Source organism: Aplidium turbinatum, chromosome 7 (genome assembly GCF_918807975.1).
Source record: "Aplidium turbinatum chromosome 7, kaAplTurb1.1, whole genome shotgun sequence".
Taxonomy (NCBI): Eukaryota; Metazoa; Chordata; class Ascidiacea; order Aplousobranchia; family Polyclinidae; genus Aplidium; species Aplidium turbinatum.
Genome location: NC_137478.1, coordinates 8,640,928 through 8,655,154, shown reverse-complemented (window position 1 = coordinate 8,655,154; position 14,227 = coordinate 8,640,928). Strand labels below are relative to the sequence as shown.

The 14,227-nt window shown below is 36.8% G+C and overlaps 1 protein-coding gene across 1 annotated transcript; it reads left to right on the top strand.

Moving 5' to 3' along the window:
- The first annotated feature begins 960 nt into the window (after positions 1 to 960).
- LOC145774688 (uncharacterized) lies at positions 961 to 13,557 on the top strand. The gene is made up of 2 exons (XM_082585984.1): positions 961 to 1,269; positions 13,228 to 13,557. The coding sequence occupies exons 1-2, from the start codon at positions 1,012 to 1,014 to the stop codon at positions 13,342 to 13,344; spliced, it is 375 nt and encodes a 124-aa protein (XP_082442110.1). The 5' UTR covers positions 961 to 1,011; the 3' UTR covers positions 13,345 to 13,557.
- The last annotated feature ends 670 nt before the right edge of the window (positions 13,558 to 14,227 follow it).

The window sequence follows — 14,227 nt, the reverse complement described above, 5'->3', positions numbered from 1 at the left end:
TTTTTTAAGAAAATCTGATAAATAGCTTAATTTCAAGAACCAGATGTCATTGCGAAAATGATGGGCAAAATCTGCATTTTTTTCGTTAGAAAAATCACAACTTCAATTTTAAACACTAATAACCTTTTCAGCTTCAACTTTTGAAAACCATCTTACTTCACATTGCTATAAAAGGGTTTTGAATTCCGCTTCCGTTGTACCAAACCAATTTTCCAAAATACGCGTACTGGGTGCGTTACTCTCAGCTTGTTTGGTTACAGTTAATAACTTGCACAGAAGTGCTAATATGCAGTACTTTGAGTAAAATTGGTACACTCTCTGCGACCCCTGAAATTCGTTACGCGACCCCTTGCGGGGTCGCGACCCCCAGTTTGGGAAGCCCTGCTGTACTGTACAGAAGAATGAATGAATGCTTTTAGTGCTTAAATAAAAATGGCAGCAATAACTCGCGTAGATCGAACACTTAAAGAAAAAATAGAGATTGTTAACAAAAAAAATAACGAAACTCGTTCTCCCCGTTTAATGGGACCACCCGCTTAATCGGACCAATTTGGCTTGGTCCCGATGTGGTCCGATTAAGCGGGGTTGACTATATAATAAACATGAAGTAAGTAAGGTCGCAGTGACAAATAAACTGTCGACATACAAAACTTAGTGACAATAATAATAGCCAAACAAGTAAGTGAAAATCCATTGACCTGTTGTACTTACTTAACTGAGTGTACAAAAGCAACACAATATATAGCAAGAAAAAAATGCAAGGCCACGTGCAACTGAGGAACGTGGTACAGAACGCTAATTGATTATGACGCGCAGTGCGGTGGTAATCAATTCCAACGTCTGTACCAGAAAACGCTGAAGGTGATTATGCAGTGAGGCTGGTCACGAGTTACATAATATCAACGTACATTAAATGGCGACTACAACACTTTAGTAGAACATTTATTTCTTGCCAGGTGTTTTACGTTTAGTAAACTCCTTTTGTTGTCATATTTGTGATCCGCAATAACGATGTCAATAAAACCAAGCCAACTTCTCTTCACACAAGACTCCATAAGTTCGACCTTTGGAAATGGCAATGACATTAATAGAGAAATTGCAAACATCAAAAGCATGTGGTTTTCTTCGAGCAGACACAGCGCTCTACAAAAGTACTTACCACTGGAAGTAGGAAGATGTCATTATGACGGAAAATTGTACTGCAATAATAATCGACGACTTTACATGTTCAGAGTGTTGGAGAAGCAAAGATATGTCACTGAAGTTGATGTAAGTTTGGAATGTTTTGATTTTTCAGAAATGCTTTCATTGCTATTTTTAGAAATGTTTATTTTTAAATCATTGCATTTCTACAAAGACTGAAAAAACTTCATTTTTTTAATTAACACGAACAAAAATTGTTCACTTGCTCAACATCAATCAACTAGCTTTTAATTGCATGCCTGCGCTGGTGGAAATGAAGTAGTATTGTTTCAAATCAGTTAAAATAGAAAGTTGAAAATGGCCAGGGTATATTATAAATATGTTTATTGGAAAATTGGTAAAATTTCGAATTCTGCCTAAGGCTACTGTAAATCTTCATGTCAAGTATTTGTGCCTTTAAAATTCCCTCAATCAAATGACTCGCACTGCACATTGAGACATCGATTCTTATACATAGTTTTATGTCCGTTTGACGTTGCACATTTTGTTATATGTCGCATTGCAATCAATGTGTTGTGACTAGAGATGTAAAAAAACGTTTTTTTTGTTTTAAAAAAAAACGAGCTCGTTTTTTTTGTTTTTATCGTTTTTTTTGTTTTTTTTACCTATTTTGACATTAAATGTCACAATATGCAGCAATTAGGGTAAACTCATTGCTATAGCATCTCTTTCAACAAAGAAACAGTCTCATAACTCGTATAACTTACTTTAAATCAGACTATATGTCTGGTATAGGCCTATTTTTTCATTGCAATTTTGTAGGTCCCAAGTCTCAACACACGAGCCATAAAGATTTCTCACTGTCTCAAATAGTAGTAACAGTGTCCCATGGTTGGCACATCTCAAGTATTGTCTGTACTTTGGTCAAGCCAGTTGTTAAATGCAGTACCACACTCGTGTACAGTTTCGAAGCCACCTGGGATTTTGGTTAATGGGCATGTTAGGACCAGGTGGTCACTGGTCAGTGTCCTGTTTTTCTACTTAACAAAGGCACTTTTGAGCAGCACTCCACACCTTTTCCAGTACAACGTCAAGAAGTTGTTCCAGTTGATGTGCATTTGGTGCAAACTTGATGAAAATCACACAAGCGGTTCTCGAGTTATAAGTGAAGTAACCTTAGCCACTAGGTGGCTTCATAGATAAGGAGCAATAGAAAATGGCAATATCTCAAGAACCGCTCAACATATTTGGATAATTTTTAGCTCTACCCCATGTTTTCTGGGGTGGGCTATCTGTTTATGAACATTAAAACAAGTTTTGGCGACTACTTTTTGAGATAAAAAGAAATTAACCTCTTGTCGTTACGCACCAATAAAACCATGATGCGTAACTTTAAAAAAAATTTTTTTTTAATCGGGTAGAGGAAAGATTGATGAAAAGTTTGGCAAAAGCAGTGTAGTGCTAAAGCCCCAACTTTTAGCCCAAATCACATTTAAATGAAGTGAAAGATGGAAACATTTTGTTGTTTTTTATTTTCCCTGAAGAGTTTAATAAATACTCCTTTGTGATGTCATAGTCATATTTGTTTTCCCTTAATCACACCATTGTGCTGTCATAGACATTTTTAAAAGAAGTATGGTTGCACTTATCCATCCAAGTTGAACTACTGTAGTTTTCAGGACTTTGAGACTTTGGCACTTTTCTGTTTTTGCCAAACTTTTCATCAATCTTTCTTCTACACAATTAAAAAAAAAAAAAATTAAAGTTACGCATCATGGTTTTATTGGTGTGTAACGACAAGAGGTCAATTCTCACTCCTTTTTACTCCAGCGTAGTTCCCAAATAAAATAAGTTTTCATCTTTGAAGTTTGTTTTGTATCTTTATCCTGCATTGCGGTAGCCTAATATGGGTAAAACTTTATACTTGTCAGGAAAAGTATTATGAAGCATTTATTCATTATGTGAACACTGAGCAGTGCTGAAAAACTCCACTTTAAAGGGAAATTTTTTTCATTCAGGGTTGGTAGTTATTAGCAATAGGTAACATGGGTGGTGGGCATTTGAAAGGAACATTAACCTAAACCTTTTCTGACAAATGCACTTACTTTTGACAGCTAAAAATATCAGTGATAAGATCTCTTGCATTATGTCACAAATGATCTGCAGGAAGCATCAGTGACAAAGTGTCTAAGACCTTTTACAACACACGAAAAGAATACTTCTGTTTCAGCATTTATAAAGCATATAGGCTACATCGTTGTTAAGCTATCAGTTAAAAAACATGTTTAAACAAACTATTGGCAATAGCTTGCATTAGTAAATTACCACAAACAAGGTAATGTGTGTTCTGAATACTGCCATCTTGTTTTTGCCAAAATTTCGTCAACCCATTGAGTGTGTACAACACTAACCAGTAGGCCTACCGGTATACTACCATCGTAGGCTACCTTCCATAAAGGGCACTTCCATAAAAGGAAAAAGAAATTAACTCATCTACATTATGTCATGTATCAAATTGCATTAATTCAATGTTTGTCAGGTCTACTGCCACAAACATGCCTGAGAATGAAAAAGAAAGTGAAACAACGTAGGCTATAGGGCTATGCAAAAACATATGCTGCTGCCAAGCACACACACTTAGGAATTTCAGCACACCAATAAAAGCAATTTTACTAGTTTAATGTTTTTCAAGAGCACTATAATGAAACTAAGCTGCAAATTGTAAAAAATGTGCAAATTTTCCAGAAAAATATGAAAAAAAAAAACCCAAAAAACGCGTGTTTTTTTTGGCCCAAGTTTTTTTTGAAAAAAACACGTTTTTTTTAAAAAAAAACGGTTCGTTTTTTTTGCATTTACAACTCTAGTTGTGACTATATGCTCTAAGCGGCATGTCTTTAATCAAGACGGATTTCTCTTAAGCTGAAGCGACCAGCGCTTGGTATTAATAAGTTATAGCATGGGGTTAGCTGAAAAACGTCAATTTAATGCCTACTAATGAACTGGATACTCTTTTTTCAACCAACCAACATTTACATGGGGTTGTAAGCAAATATATTTACTTGCTTTAAAATCAAAATGCAATGAATTCTACATCTAATCATCGTAAAAACATTTTTTAATAAACGCATGGTTAAAACTTGTGATGCCGTATATATAGCACTTTCCAAGTTATTCAAATTAAAATTTTACAATGTATGTCTACTTAAAACAAGTAGCCTACATTAGAGCTTATACTACTTATTATCATACCACGACGATATACTCGTATCATACTAAGCTACAGTACATATAGTCATACTGTTATCAAAACATTTTCCAACTAACCCCACCCACTATTTTCCAACTAGCCCCATTAGCATAAAATGACTAACTATTTTCCTAAAATGTTCTAGCATGGTGCATTGCACTAAAATTTGTTTATTTCTTAGTGTTGTAGAACACCTACAGCTGACACACACCAAAAAACTTCTGCCAATCTTTAACGATATCGACGCTTAAGATGTTTTTTCATACGCCAAAAATTTTACTTCGAAAGTAAGAAAATACAAAATTGTCAGCCAAGCAGGTAGCCTATACCTTGACTCAACAAATCGAAACTAACATAGATTATGTGTTTTTATAAACTACTTCACATGATGGCAGTAAATATTTAAAAAAGTTATCGAGAGTTAAAAAAAATGATTATTTTTCAATTAACCCCGCCTTCCAACTAACCCCATTCTCTCCTATTCAATAAATACTGTCAGTAGCGTCGACAGGAGCTCTAGGGGGTCCTTTTAGACTCATCCCAAGACAATTTTAGGGGCCCGTAACTTTCTCAGGAACCTTGGAATTTGAAGAAACCACCGCGTATTCTTTGAATATAGTGCGTTTTTCTTAAATGTCTTGATTTAAGGGCCGAGGATCTCATTGGTACCGGACCAAAATTATCCCCTCAACGCCCTTGAATAGAAATCAAAAAACACTAGGCCTAGCATAGATGTGTGTTGTGGAATGTTACGGAACGTGACTGCTGCTAACAATGTGGTATTCCAATTAAGAACATAGAAACTTTGCTCCATTTCTACATAAAGAAATAAAACATAGTAACTTTAGCGGGTTTAACATACTTTATTTTACACAAAATATAACATAATTAAATAAAATGAACTCAAACGTTTTCGACACGTACGTGTGTCCTCATCAGGAATTAAATCTGCAATACATAAAATAAAAAATCGTAAGATAAATTTGACTATGCACTGTAACTGAAACCACTCTGGACTGAAAGCACAAACTGAACAAATGATACGAGAATGATTGCGAGTAAATTATACGGTGGGAAACAGATCACGTGAGGTGTAGACTACAGGCATTGGACAAAACAATTAGAACACACACAAAAGGAACGATGAGCCACAGGCGAATAACTGCAGGTTGAGAGATGGATTGTTACGTTTGATTCTTAAGGCTTCCATGATCTTGGTCTGAAAATCAGATCTGCCTCGAGAGATGATTTTAAATTGGTCGATCGAGACATTGTCAGTGCACGTTTCCCAAGAGGCGATGTGCTCTTTAATTGCACTTTTAGTTGTTAGGTTTGGGTTTAAGTGCTCCCCGGCCCTTGTCAACAAATGTCTGGTTGACATACCAATGTATGTCTGGTTTGCGTCACGCAAACAACTAAATTTATACACAACATTTGAAGAAAGAGCAAAGAGGGTAGGCGACTTTAATTGAAAATATTGGTGCACTTTAAATGTTTTATACACAGGATGAATGTCACATGAAAATTTCTTTTTTATAAGTTTAGCTAGGTTTTTCGCAAAAATTGTGGAATCTTTTTCTAGATAGGGTATATTAATGAAATAACTAAAATCTACTTCTTCGGGTGTGTCTTTTGGTTCATCAGCCATGAAGGTGTTTAAAGGGGTATTAAAGGAAAAACCTGACTTGGCGATTTTCCACGTTCTTTGTGTTTAACATGCTACCATAAAACGATTTTCAATAAAATTTTGCCCCATTGCGGTCTGACCACCATTGTGCGCGTGCTTTTGTCAGAGCTTTCAAAACGAGATTGGCCTGAGCAACGAAGCGTGCGACTGTAAAGAACGTCATAAAGTCTACGTCATAAAGTCTAGCAATCAACCGATCACGCAATAATTGTTACTGCGGGCGATTTGACTGTAGGCTATGTATGTATTTACATCAAAACAGCACATTTTAACATCAAAACAGCAGACAGTTTGCTCAAAACATCAGATTGGTAACGTGGCTTTTGTTATTGCTGGACTTTATGACGTATTCTTGAGCTGTGTTTGCACGTTTTGGTCATTTTGAAAAAAATGAAAATAAATGAAACACTGGACTTTGGGCCTTGCCAGCGCCATTGAAAACAAATTTTTTTGGGTAATTGTTTTTGAAATGTATTCTTGAATGTTCAGTTTACTCATTTTAATGCTTAATTCCGGTTTGAAATTTTCCTTTAGTATGCCTTTAAGACTTTATTGAAAAAGTGAGAAGGATATCCATTTAAATAAAACATGTTTTTTAATTTCTTGATTTCTTTCTGAAACTGAAACAGATCTGATTTTCAGACCAAGATCATGGAAGCCTTAAGAATCAAACGTAACAATCCATCTCTCAACCTGCAGTTATTCGCCTGTGGCTCATCGTTCCTTTTGTGTGTGTTCTAATTGTTTTGTCCAATGCCTGTAGTCTACACCTCACGTGATCTGTTTCCCACCGCATAATTTACTCGCAATCATTCTCGTATCATTTGTTCAGTTTGTGCTTTCAGTCCAGAGTGGTTTCAGTTACAGTGCATAGTCAAATTTATCTTACGATTTTTTATTTTATGTATTGCAGACAGGCGCGGATCTATGGGGGGGGCCCAAGGGGCCCGGGCCCTCCCCCCGAAATTTTGTGAAAAATTGTTGAATGGTTTGATATGCTTCTAAACAGCTTATATTAGTCCCACAGCGGGCTTACAACCCCCCTTTTGGCACGCGTGTGACGTCACGATATTGAGAATGATGCTTTCAGTCTCTACTGTATGTCTCTAAACCAAAGTTTGCCTAATTTTAAGCGAAACTGCATGAAAAGAGCGAGTTTTGCCAATACCAAACATTCAAACATCTCAGCCAGGAATTAGCAACAAGAAAACGGTTATAGGCAAATTGTTCGTAAGCAATTGTTCGTAAAGCAATTGTTCGTAAGCAATTGTTCGTAAAACAATTGGGACATCTGATTCTAAAGTGGCCCAAGTTAATTTGGGCCACTTATGAGGTTTTGATGGAATCTTGCACAAAACGATATAAGGTTGTTGCTGACAAAATTTGGAGTCTTTAGACCAAAAAAATTTTTTTTTATTAAGTGTCCAAAAGTAAACCAAGTTAACTTGGTCTCTTGGATAAAAAAAAATGTTATTGCAAGAAAGGCCCAAGCTCACTTGGGCCATTCTTGCATTTACGATACTGCAATTTTCACCAAATCAATAGAACCAAGTTATAGCTTGTAATGATAAATTGATTGGTTGGTAATACTGTACTGCGTATTTTTTTAATCTCTACTCCTTTGTTAACGAATAAGCTAACATTAAACTTAAACAATGCTGAAGAATAGTTTCATTGTTACCTAGAATTGTCTTTTAATTTGCTTTTGCAGCTGTAGCCTGCTTTATAGTAGGGTCATTTTCAGAGGATCCTTGGCCGTGTTTAGCATACCAAAGTTTCTCAGTGGATTTAACAAGGGCAACTGATACTAAAAAAATAAGCTCCCATATACCTCACAAAAATGGCGGGAAAGTTGTTATTTTAGACGTTTTTCAAAATGGCTGCCACCGCCATCTTTGAAAACTAATAAAGTTCTATTTCTTGACGTGGATGGCCAAAAATGACAATTTAGGTGTCAATTCCCACTAATTTTGGTGTCAGAAACACAATGGGATGACATATTTCATGATTCAGAGTCCCCTTAACCTCAAAATCCAAGATGGCAGACGTATGTGGTCGCCTACTGTATTAGATTCACTATCACTGCAGGACAAATATGATGCACAGCTGTCAGAATCACTTCTGCTGTCATCATCACTGTTCCCTATATATAGATGACTTGGAGTTGTTGGAAGTTCCAGGGATCGTGGAAGTGCAGGTTGGGTATAGCGTACTGGGAGGCATATGCCATTTGCAAGGTGCAATCCATGGCCAATTGGTGACGGATGATTCTGAAGCTGGAAGTTCTTCTGCCGATATGTGAGGTAATTGGTGCGCTATAAGTGTGGTCGTAGACTGTCAGAGTCAGGTAAGCCTACCAGTCTGATGACCGTCTTTTTCTTGAGTACTGACCACTTTGCTGCTCTCACCTCTCACCGACATCAGCTACGATTTGCGTTTCAAGCACAAGAGTCCTGATATTTGCCGAGCCTTGCAAACATGCCACTCTCCATGAATTGTGCTTGGATATGGGAAAGACTTTCCAGGACTGCAATGAAATCTGGAAGACATATTTGCCGATCTGTGCAAACATGCCACTCTCCATGAATTGTGCTTGGATATGGGGAAGACTTTCCAGGACTGCAATGAAATCTGGAAGATGACGTCCATATCTATCATCATAGATACGCATCCAAGAAAGCATCAACTTCAGTGAGGACTTGAACTCCATCCAGTTTCTTGTCCTTATAGCATGGATGTTTTGAGAAAGTATCTCTACCATCTCCAAGAATGAAATCCAGAAATCTGCTTGTGGAGCACCATCTAAGTTCTCGAATAGAGAGTCAACAAGCACCTTGAGATAGGCATTTGCATCATTAAGTTCTTGTTGGTCTACTGAACAGCGTTACTTACTGAGAGATTCCTGGATCTTTTCAGACAGAGTGGAACCTTCCAAAGGTTTGTCTAGTGCATGGTGGACTAAAGCTTCGTAGAAGAGTCGAAGGCAACGCACACTGCGTTTGAAGTGTTTTCCACGCAGAGCTGGATCTATGGATCCATTTGCAATGACACCTGCAGCCACCAGTACATCTGAAATGCTTGAGCCTTTGAACCTCTTGTAGACCGCATTGATGAAAGGCATCTGAATATGAAAGGGTCCCATGCATGGCAATATGTCAGCAGTCATGTCTGGATTCTCACTTTTCAATTCTAGCAGTAATGCGTAGACAGGATGATCACCGACAATAACTGCAAATGGCATCTTCTTGTCATCACTTGCCTTTGCAAGCTTGCGCAGGACTTCATACAGAATGATCTTTCTTGGTGGATCAGGATAAGTCATGTGATAAATTGCTTGACTTTTCCGGGTTTCTGGTGATAGCTTGGCCTGGAAGCCAGAAAAGGCTGGTATGGTCTGGTCTTCTGGCTTTGGTCTTGTTGGGTCTGCCTTAGCTCGGGCATGGCCACCTGGAGATGCGGCCTGATTTGTCACATTTTGCAGATTTTGATTACAGCTACTGCCAGTGCTTGGCTGATATTTTTTGAGATGTTTTTACTTTTTGCGGTTTTCTAATGACATAAAACTTTTTTGTTGCCTTGGGGAAGCAGTAGCAAATGAGAAAAAGTACGTTGAAAAACGCAAAATCAGACTGTTATTGAAAATTAACAGTCTGACTAAAATCTTCGAAATCAAATTTTCTTTGTTTTTCAACATGTGAGGATGTTAAAACCTATTGTGTCATCTGGGGAAAAGAATAAAGAAAGCGTAAAAATCTAATTTTTAGAAAAATTTATTTAAGCGTTTGCCCAAAGTTAGAAAAACCTGGAAATTTCTGCAAAATGTGACAAATCAGGCCGTATCTTTAGGTGGCCATGGCTCGGGCCAATGCATGGATGACACCTCTCATTCTTTGAGGAGCTGTGTCCAGATGTTCATCCGTTACCCTTGGTCTGATGGGTGGTTCACCACGCTTGACTGTTTTGTATGGTTCAACTCTTTGCATCTGGCTCCCAAGTTCTTTGAGACTAGCAGAGAAGTGGGAAGTCAAGGTGGTATTTACAACTGGTCTATCCTCAATTAGGGTACGGTAGGTAGATTTAACTCAGGCAGATCTGGCTGAACAAATATGACATTTGTACGATGTGATTGGCCACTTCCAGTCAAATTATCACTTTTGAAATCATCGTTGTCGACTTGACTATACATATTGCGGGTGTTCTTTCAGAAAGTTCAAATGGACACTCAGTTGAATGCTTCAGGTCAGTAACTGACCTGAAATCTCTAAGCATAAGTACATCGTTGTAACTGATTCCCAGGCCATCCTTATGTAATATGTCTACCATTTCTCTGCTCTTTGCCATACCATGTACCAGTACAGCTAGGTTTGTCTCAAATGCAGTACGTCTTCCAGTGATATAGCTGGTCAAAATAGATGCAATTGATCTGACTGGGGGGGTGTCATCGACTTCAGACTTAGTAGGGTGCTTTAACCAAGTGATGAGCTTCAAGAGGAGATCATGTAAGTCTCCATTTTCTAACTCATGTATGTATGGAGGCCAAGGAATAGTTTTTGTTTTGATCGGATCTCTGAGTCTCCCAGCTACATTCTTCACCAGATTATCGTCACTTACACCTAGAGAGGATATTGCAGCCTCAAGATATGAGCCTGCAGCTCTCGTATCATATAGGCTACCAGTTCACTCACATTCTTCTGACCTCTTTCATGAAATGCTATGTCATTTCCGAATTCCTTGATCAGAATTTCCTTCAAGAAACTGGACTTTGCTGTGGAATAGTAACCACAATTTGAAGTAATGCGTTTGTAATCCATTAGTACCCCTTGCAGTGTATGGATTTCATGACTTTCAAAGATAACTTGACGGACATGATGAAAGAAGATTGCTTGAGCCTCTCGAAGATTAACCTGTTGCAGATGCTCTGTACTTTCATCAGACAAAGATTTCTTCAGAGGGTTGCTGACATAATTGCGCCAACATCCACGATGATAACGAATTTCCAATCCAAACGCCATTCGACTGTCAGGGATAGATGCGAGTAGGGTATTCAATCTTTCTCTTATAAGCTCATCTGACAGACAAAATGTATGCAATTGGATTCGGCTTCATGCGTCTTCTGTTGACAGCAGCAAAAGTTTGGATTTCCCAGATTTACTGTTTTTTATGGTCCCTTCATACATCACAAGACGCTAAACCACTAACCACAAGAAGCTTGATGCAAGACGATAAACAATAAAATGTTTGTTTGCATTTTTTTTCAAAATATTGTTTCTTGTTTTCTGTATTAACTTTACCGACAAATAGAAGTGTTTGTTCTTGTTAGTACGTGAAAGTTGCCATTTCGATCGCAATTTAAGTTAAATTAAATGAAAAAAAATCTGGCAACACTGAAGTCGGAATCAGCCAGCAGCTATAAATCGAGTGGGAATCGCATATTTTTTGCACGCTTCTACAGCCTTGGTTTTAAAGTTACGTTTCTTTTATAGCCCGTATTGTTGTTAACCGTTTGTTCTTTCAGTATTTTGTTGTTTGCTGTTTTTTCCTTATTTTAATAAAAAGGTATTAAAAGCTCTGTTTTTCGTGTAACATAAAAACAGGCAAAAAATATTTTTTTTAAACGCAAAATTTTTGACTTGGGCCACTTTTCTGTTATAAGAAAAGCTTTTATTATCTGTACCAAGTTAACTTGGGTCGCTAGTTTTGACTTATCTAATCATAGAAAAGTGGCCCAAGTTAAAACCTACGTAATAAACGAAGATGACGTCATCACTCAGTTAAACCAAGCATCACAAACAGTTTCTTGCTCACTCAAGTTTTCTCACATGCAAGATGAAGATTGCAAACCTTCAGTGACAATTTTTATCACAGCATGAATCTTTAAACTCGATTATCTCAAAACCACTTTTTTTGACTTGGGCCACTTTAGAATCAGACGTCCCAATTGTTCGTAAACTGTTTTTCGTAAAATGAAATCCGTAAAACAATTCTTCGTAAAGCATTTCTTCGTATACATCAAATTTTAACTGCATGCACGAAAAAATGCTTTAGGAAGAATTGTTTTACGAAGAATTAATTTTACGAACAATTGCTTACGAACAATTTGTCGGACACCCAAGAAAACATAGAGATCAATTAGCTTTATTACCGAAAAAATACCGAAGAAAACATGATCTTATCCTTTTGCTATGCCACCGGACAGCACCATTTTACAGGAATATTTATACCCATATTTTTGTTAAAAATGCTCTCAGAATGCACCAAATTTAAAGTAATTTTTCAAAATTTTCTGGGGGAAGCCCCCCAGACCCCCCGCCGCTGGGTGTCGCCTACGGCGAACACGCCGTCAGGCTTCGCCCGCCGGCCGTCAAAACCCCCAAATTCCTGGCTACGCCACTGATTGTTCATATCTGTTTTATTTTTTTCTTACTTTTTAATTCATTTTCAAATTTTCTGGCCCCCCCCAAAATAAAATCCTAGATCCGCGCCTGATTGCAGATTTAATTCCTGATGAGGACACACGTACGTGTCGAAAACGTTTGAGTTCATTTTATTTAATTATGTTATATTTTGTGTAAAATAAAGTATGTTAAACCCTCTAAAGTTGCTATGTTTTATTTCTCTATGGTTCAACAAAGCAAACTCTCTACCAAAGCTTTATCATTCTACATAAAGAAAAAAGAATTATCACTTCTGTCAGGTGTCAAGCCTACAACAATGCTTGATGACTGATGTCAACCACTCGGTTACATGTTTTTTAATACAAATAACTTGATGTTCACACTAGTCAGTTTAATCCTACAAAGCTAAATAATCAACACTGATCTGCTAGGTAAGCTTCGGTTATGCTTATTCAAATAGAATCTAAGGAGGCAATATTTTCATAGTCATCAGTAAACCTCTTCGATTCAACCGATTGAAATCAAACCAAAGAAAAGTTTTATTTAATTGAAATGAGAGGTGGAAATTAAATTGCATTTTCTCATTCAAGTTACTTCATTTTAATTAAAATTTTGAAATAAACAAAAGAAAAGCAAGTTAAAAAATTTAACCTTGAAGTGAAACGAAATATTTCGAAAATAAGAAAAGTTTTCAAAATGTTTATTTTTCGAACGGCCTTATACTGTAACTTAACTTGTAGTAATTTTCTTTGTAGATCATAGAAACGGGATTGCGACCCAAGAGTCCAGGTGTTGGATGTCATATTAAAATGAGAGGTGCAGCAAACCCACTGCCCCATTGCCCCTGTGGAGACAGTTGCTGTGTGATGTAAAGTCCTAAATCGACAGCACTATTGCAAAAAAAACTTGCAACTGTCATTATTACTGACTGCTTTGAAACAAGGAAAAAAGATAACACTTCCAACTCCCATCATGTAACATTGATATATCCAGAAATTTCTTGTTTTTGGTGATCGTGATTGTATTTTCTAAACCTAAATGCATTCTAATATCATATTTGTTGTAATAAATGTGTCTTCAAAGGTTGTGATTTCCAAAGTTGGATGTTAAGAAAAATCGACCGATTTACTTTTGTTTTAGATTTGGCGGCTATAGAAGTCGTGGTAAAACTAAACCTTTAGAGGAGAAATATATCAATTGTACAAGTTTTCTCCCAAAATATTAAAACTTCAAATAGATATCAACACTGAAAGAAAATAAATCACAAAACAAGATTTAAATATTGAAATAATTCGAAACAAAAAAGAATGCATAATGGTATAATGAATGTATAAAAGAACGTAATAATGGTAGGCTATAGCCTACCTGTAATGATGTGTCTAAAAAGTTAACAAATCAAACTCTGTTGTTCCACTAAGAATTTTTGGCGAATTTAGTTCATTAGGAATCATTTTTTTACATTTTTGTCTATTAAGTGATTGTCGGTGTGAATCAAAATAAAAACTGTTTTCAGTTTACGATGTGACATAATTGTGGAAAGAAACTTTGATAGCATCGCATAGGAAACAATAAAAACGCAATCACTGCAATCAAATGCCGTGGTTTGCTTAATTTTAGGTTTTAACTGAAGACGTCAGCTTAAAGACATTCACATGTTGAACTGCTTCGTTTGATTTCCTGAGCGTTCGATGTGACATCAAAATCGTAAAATAATGATTTGACTTTCAATTGAAGTCCACTGCAATATACTTTTAT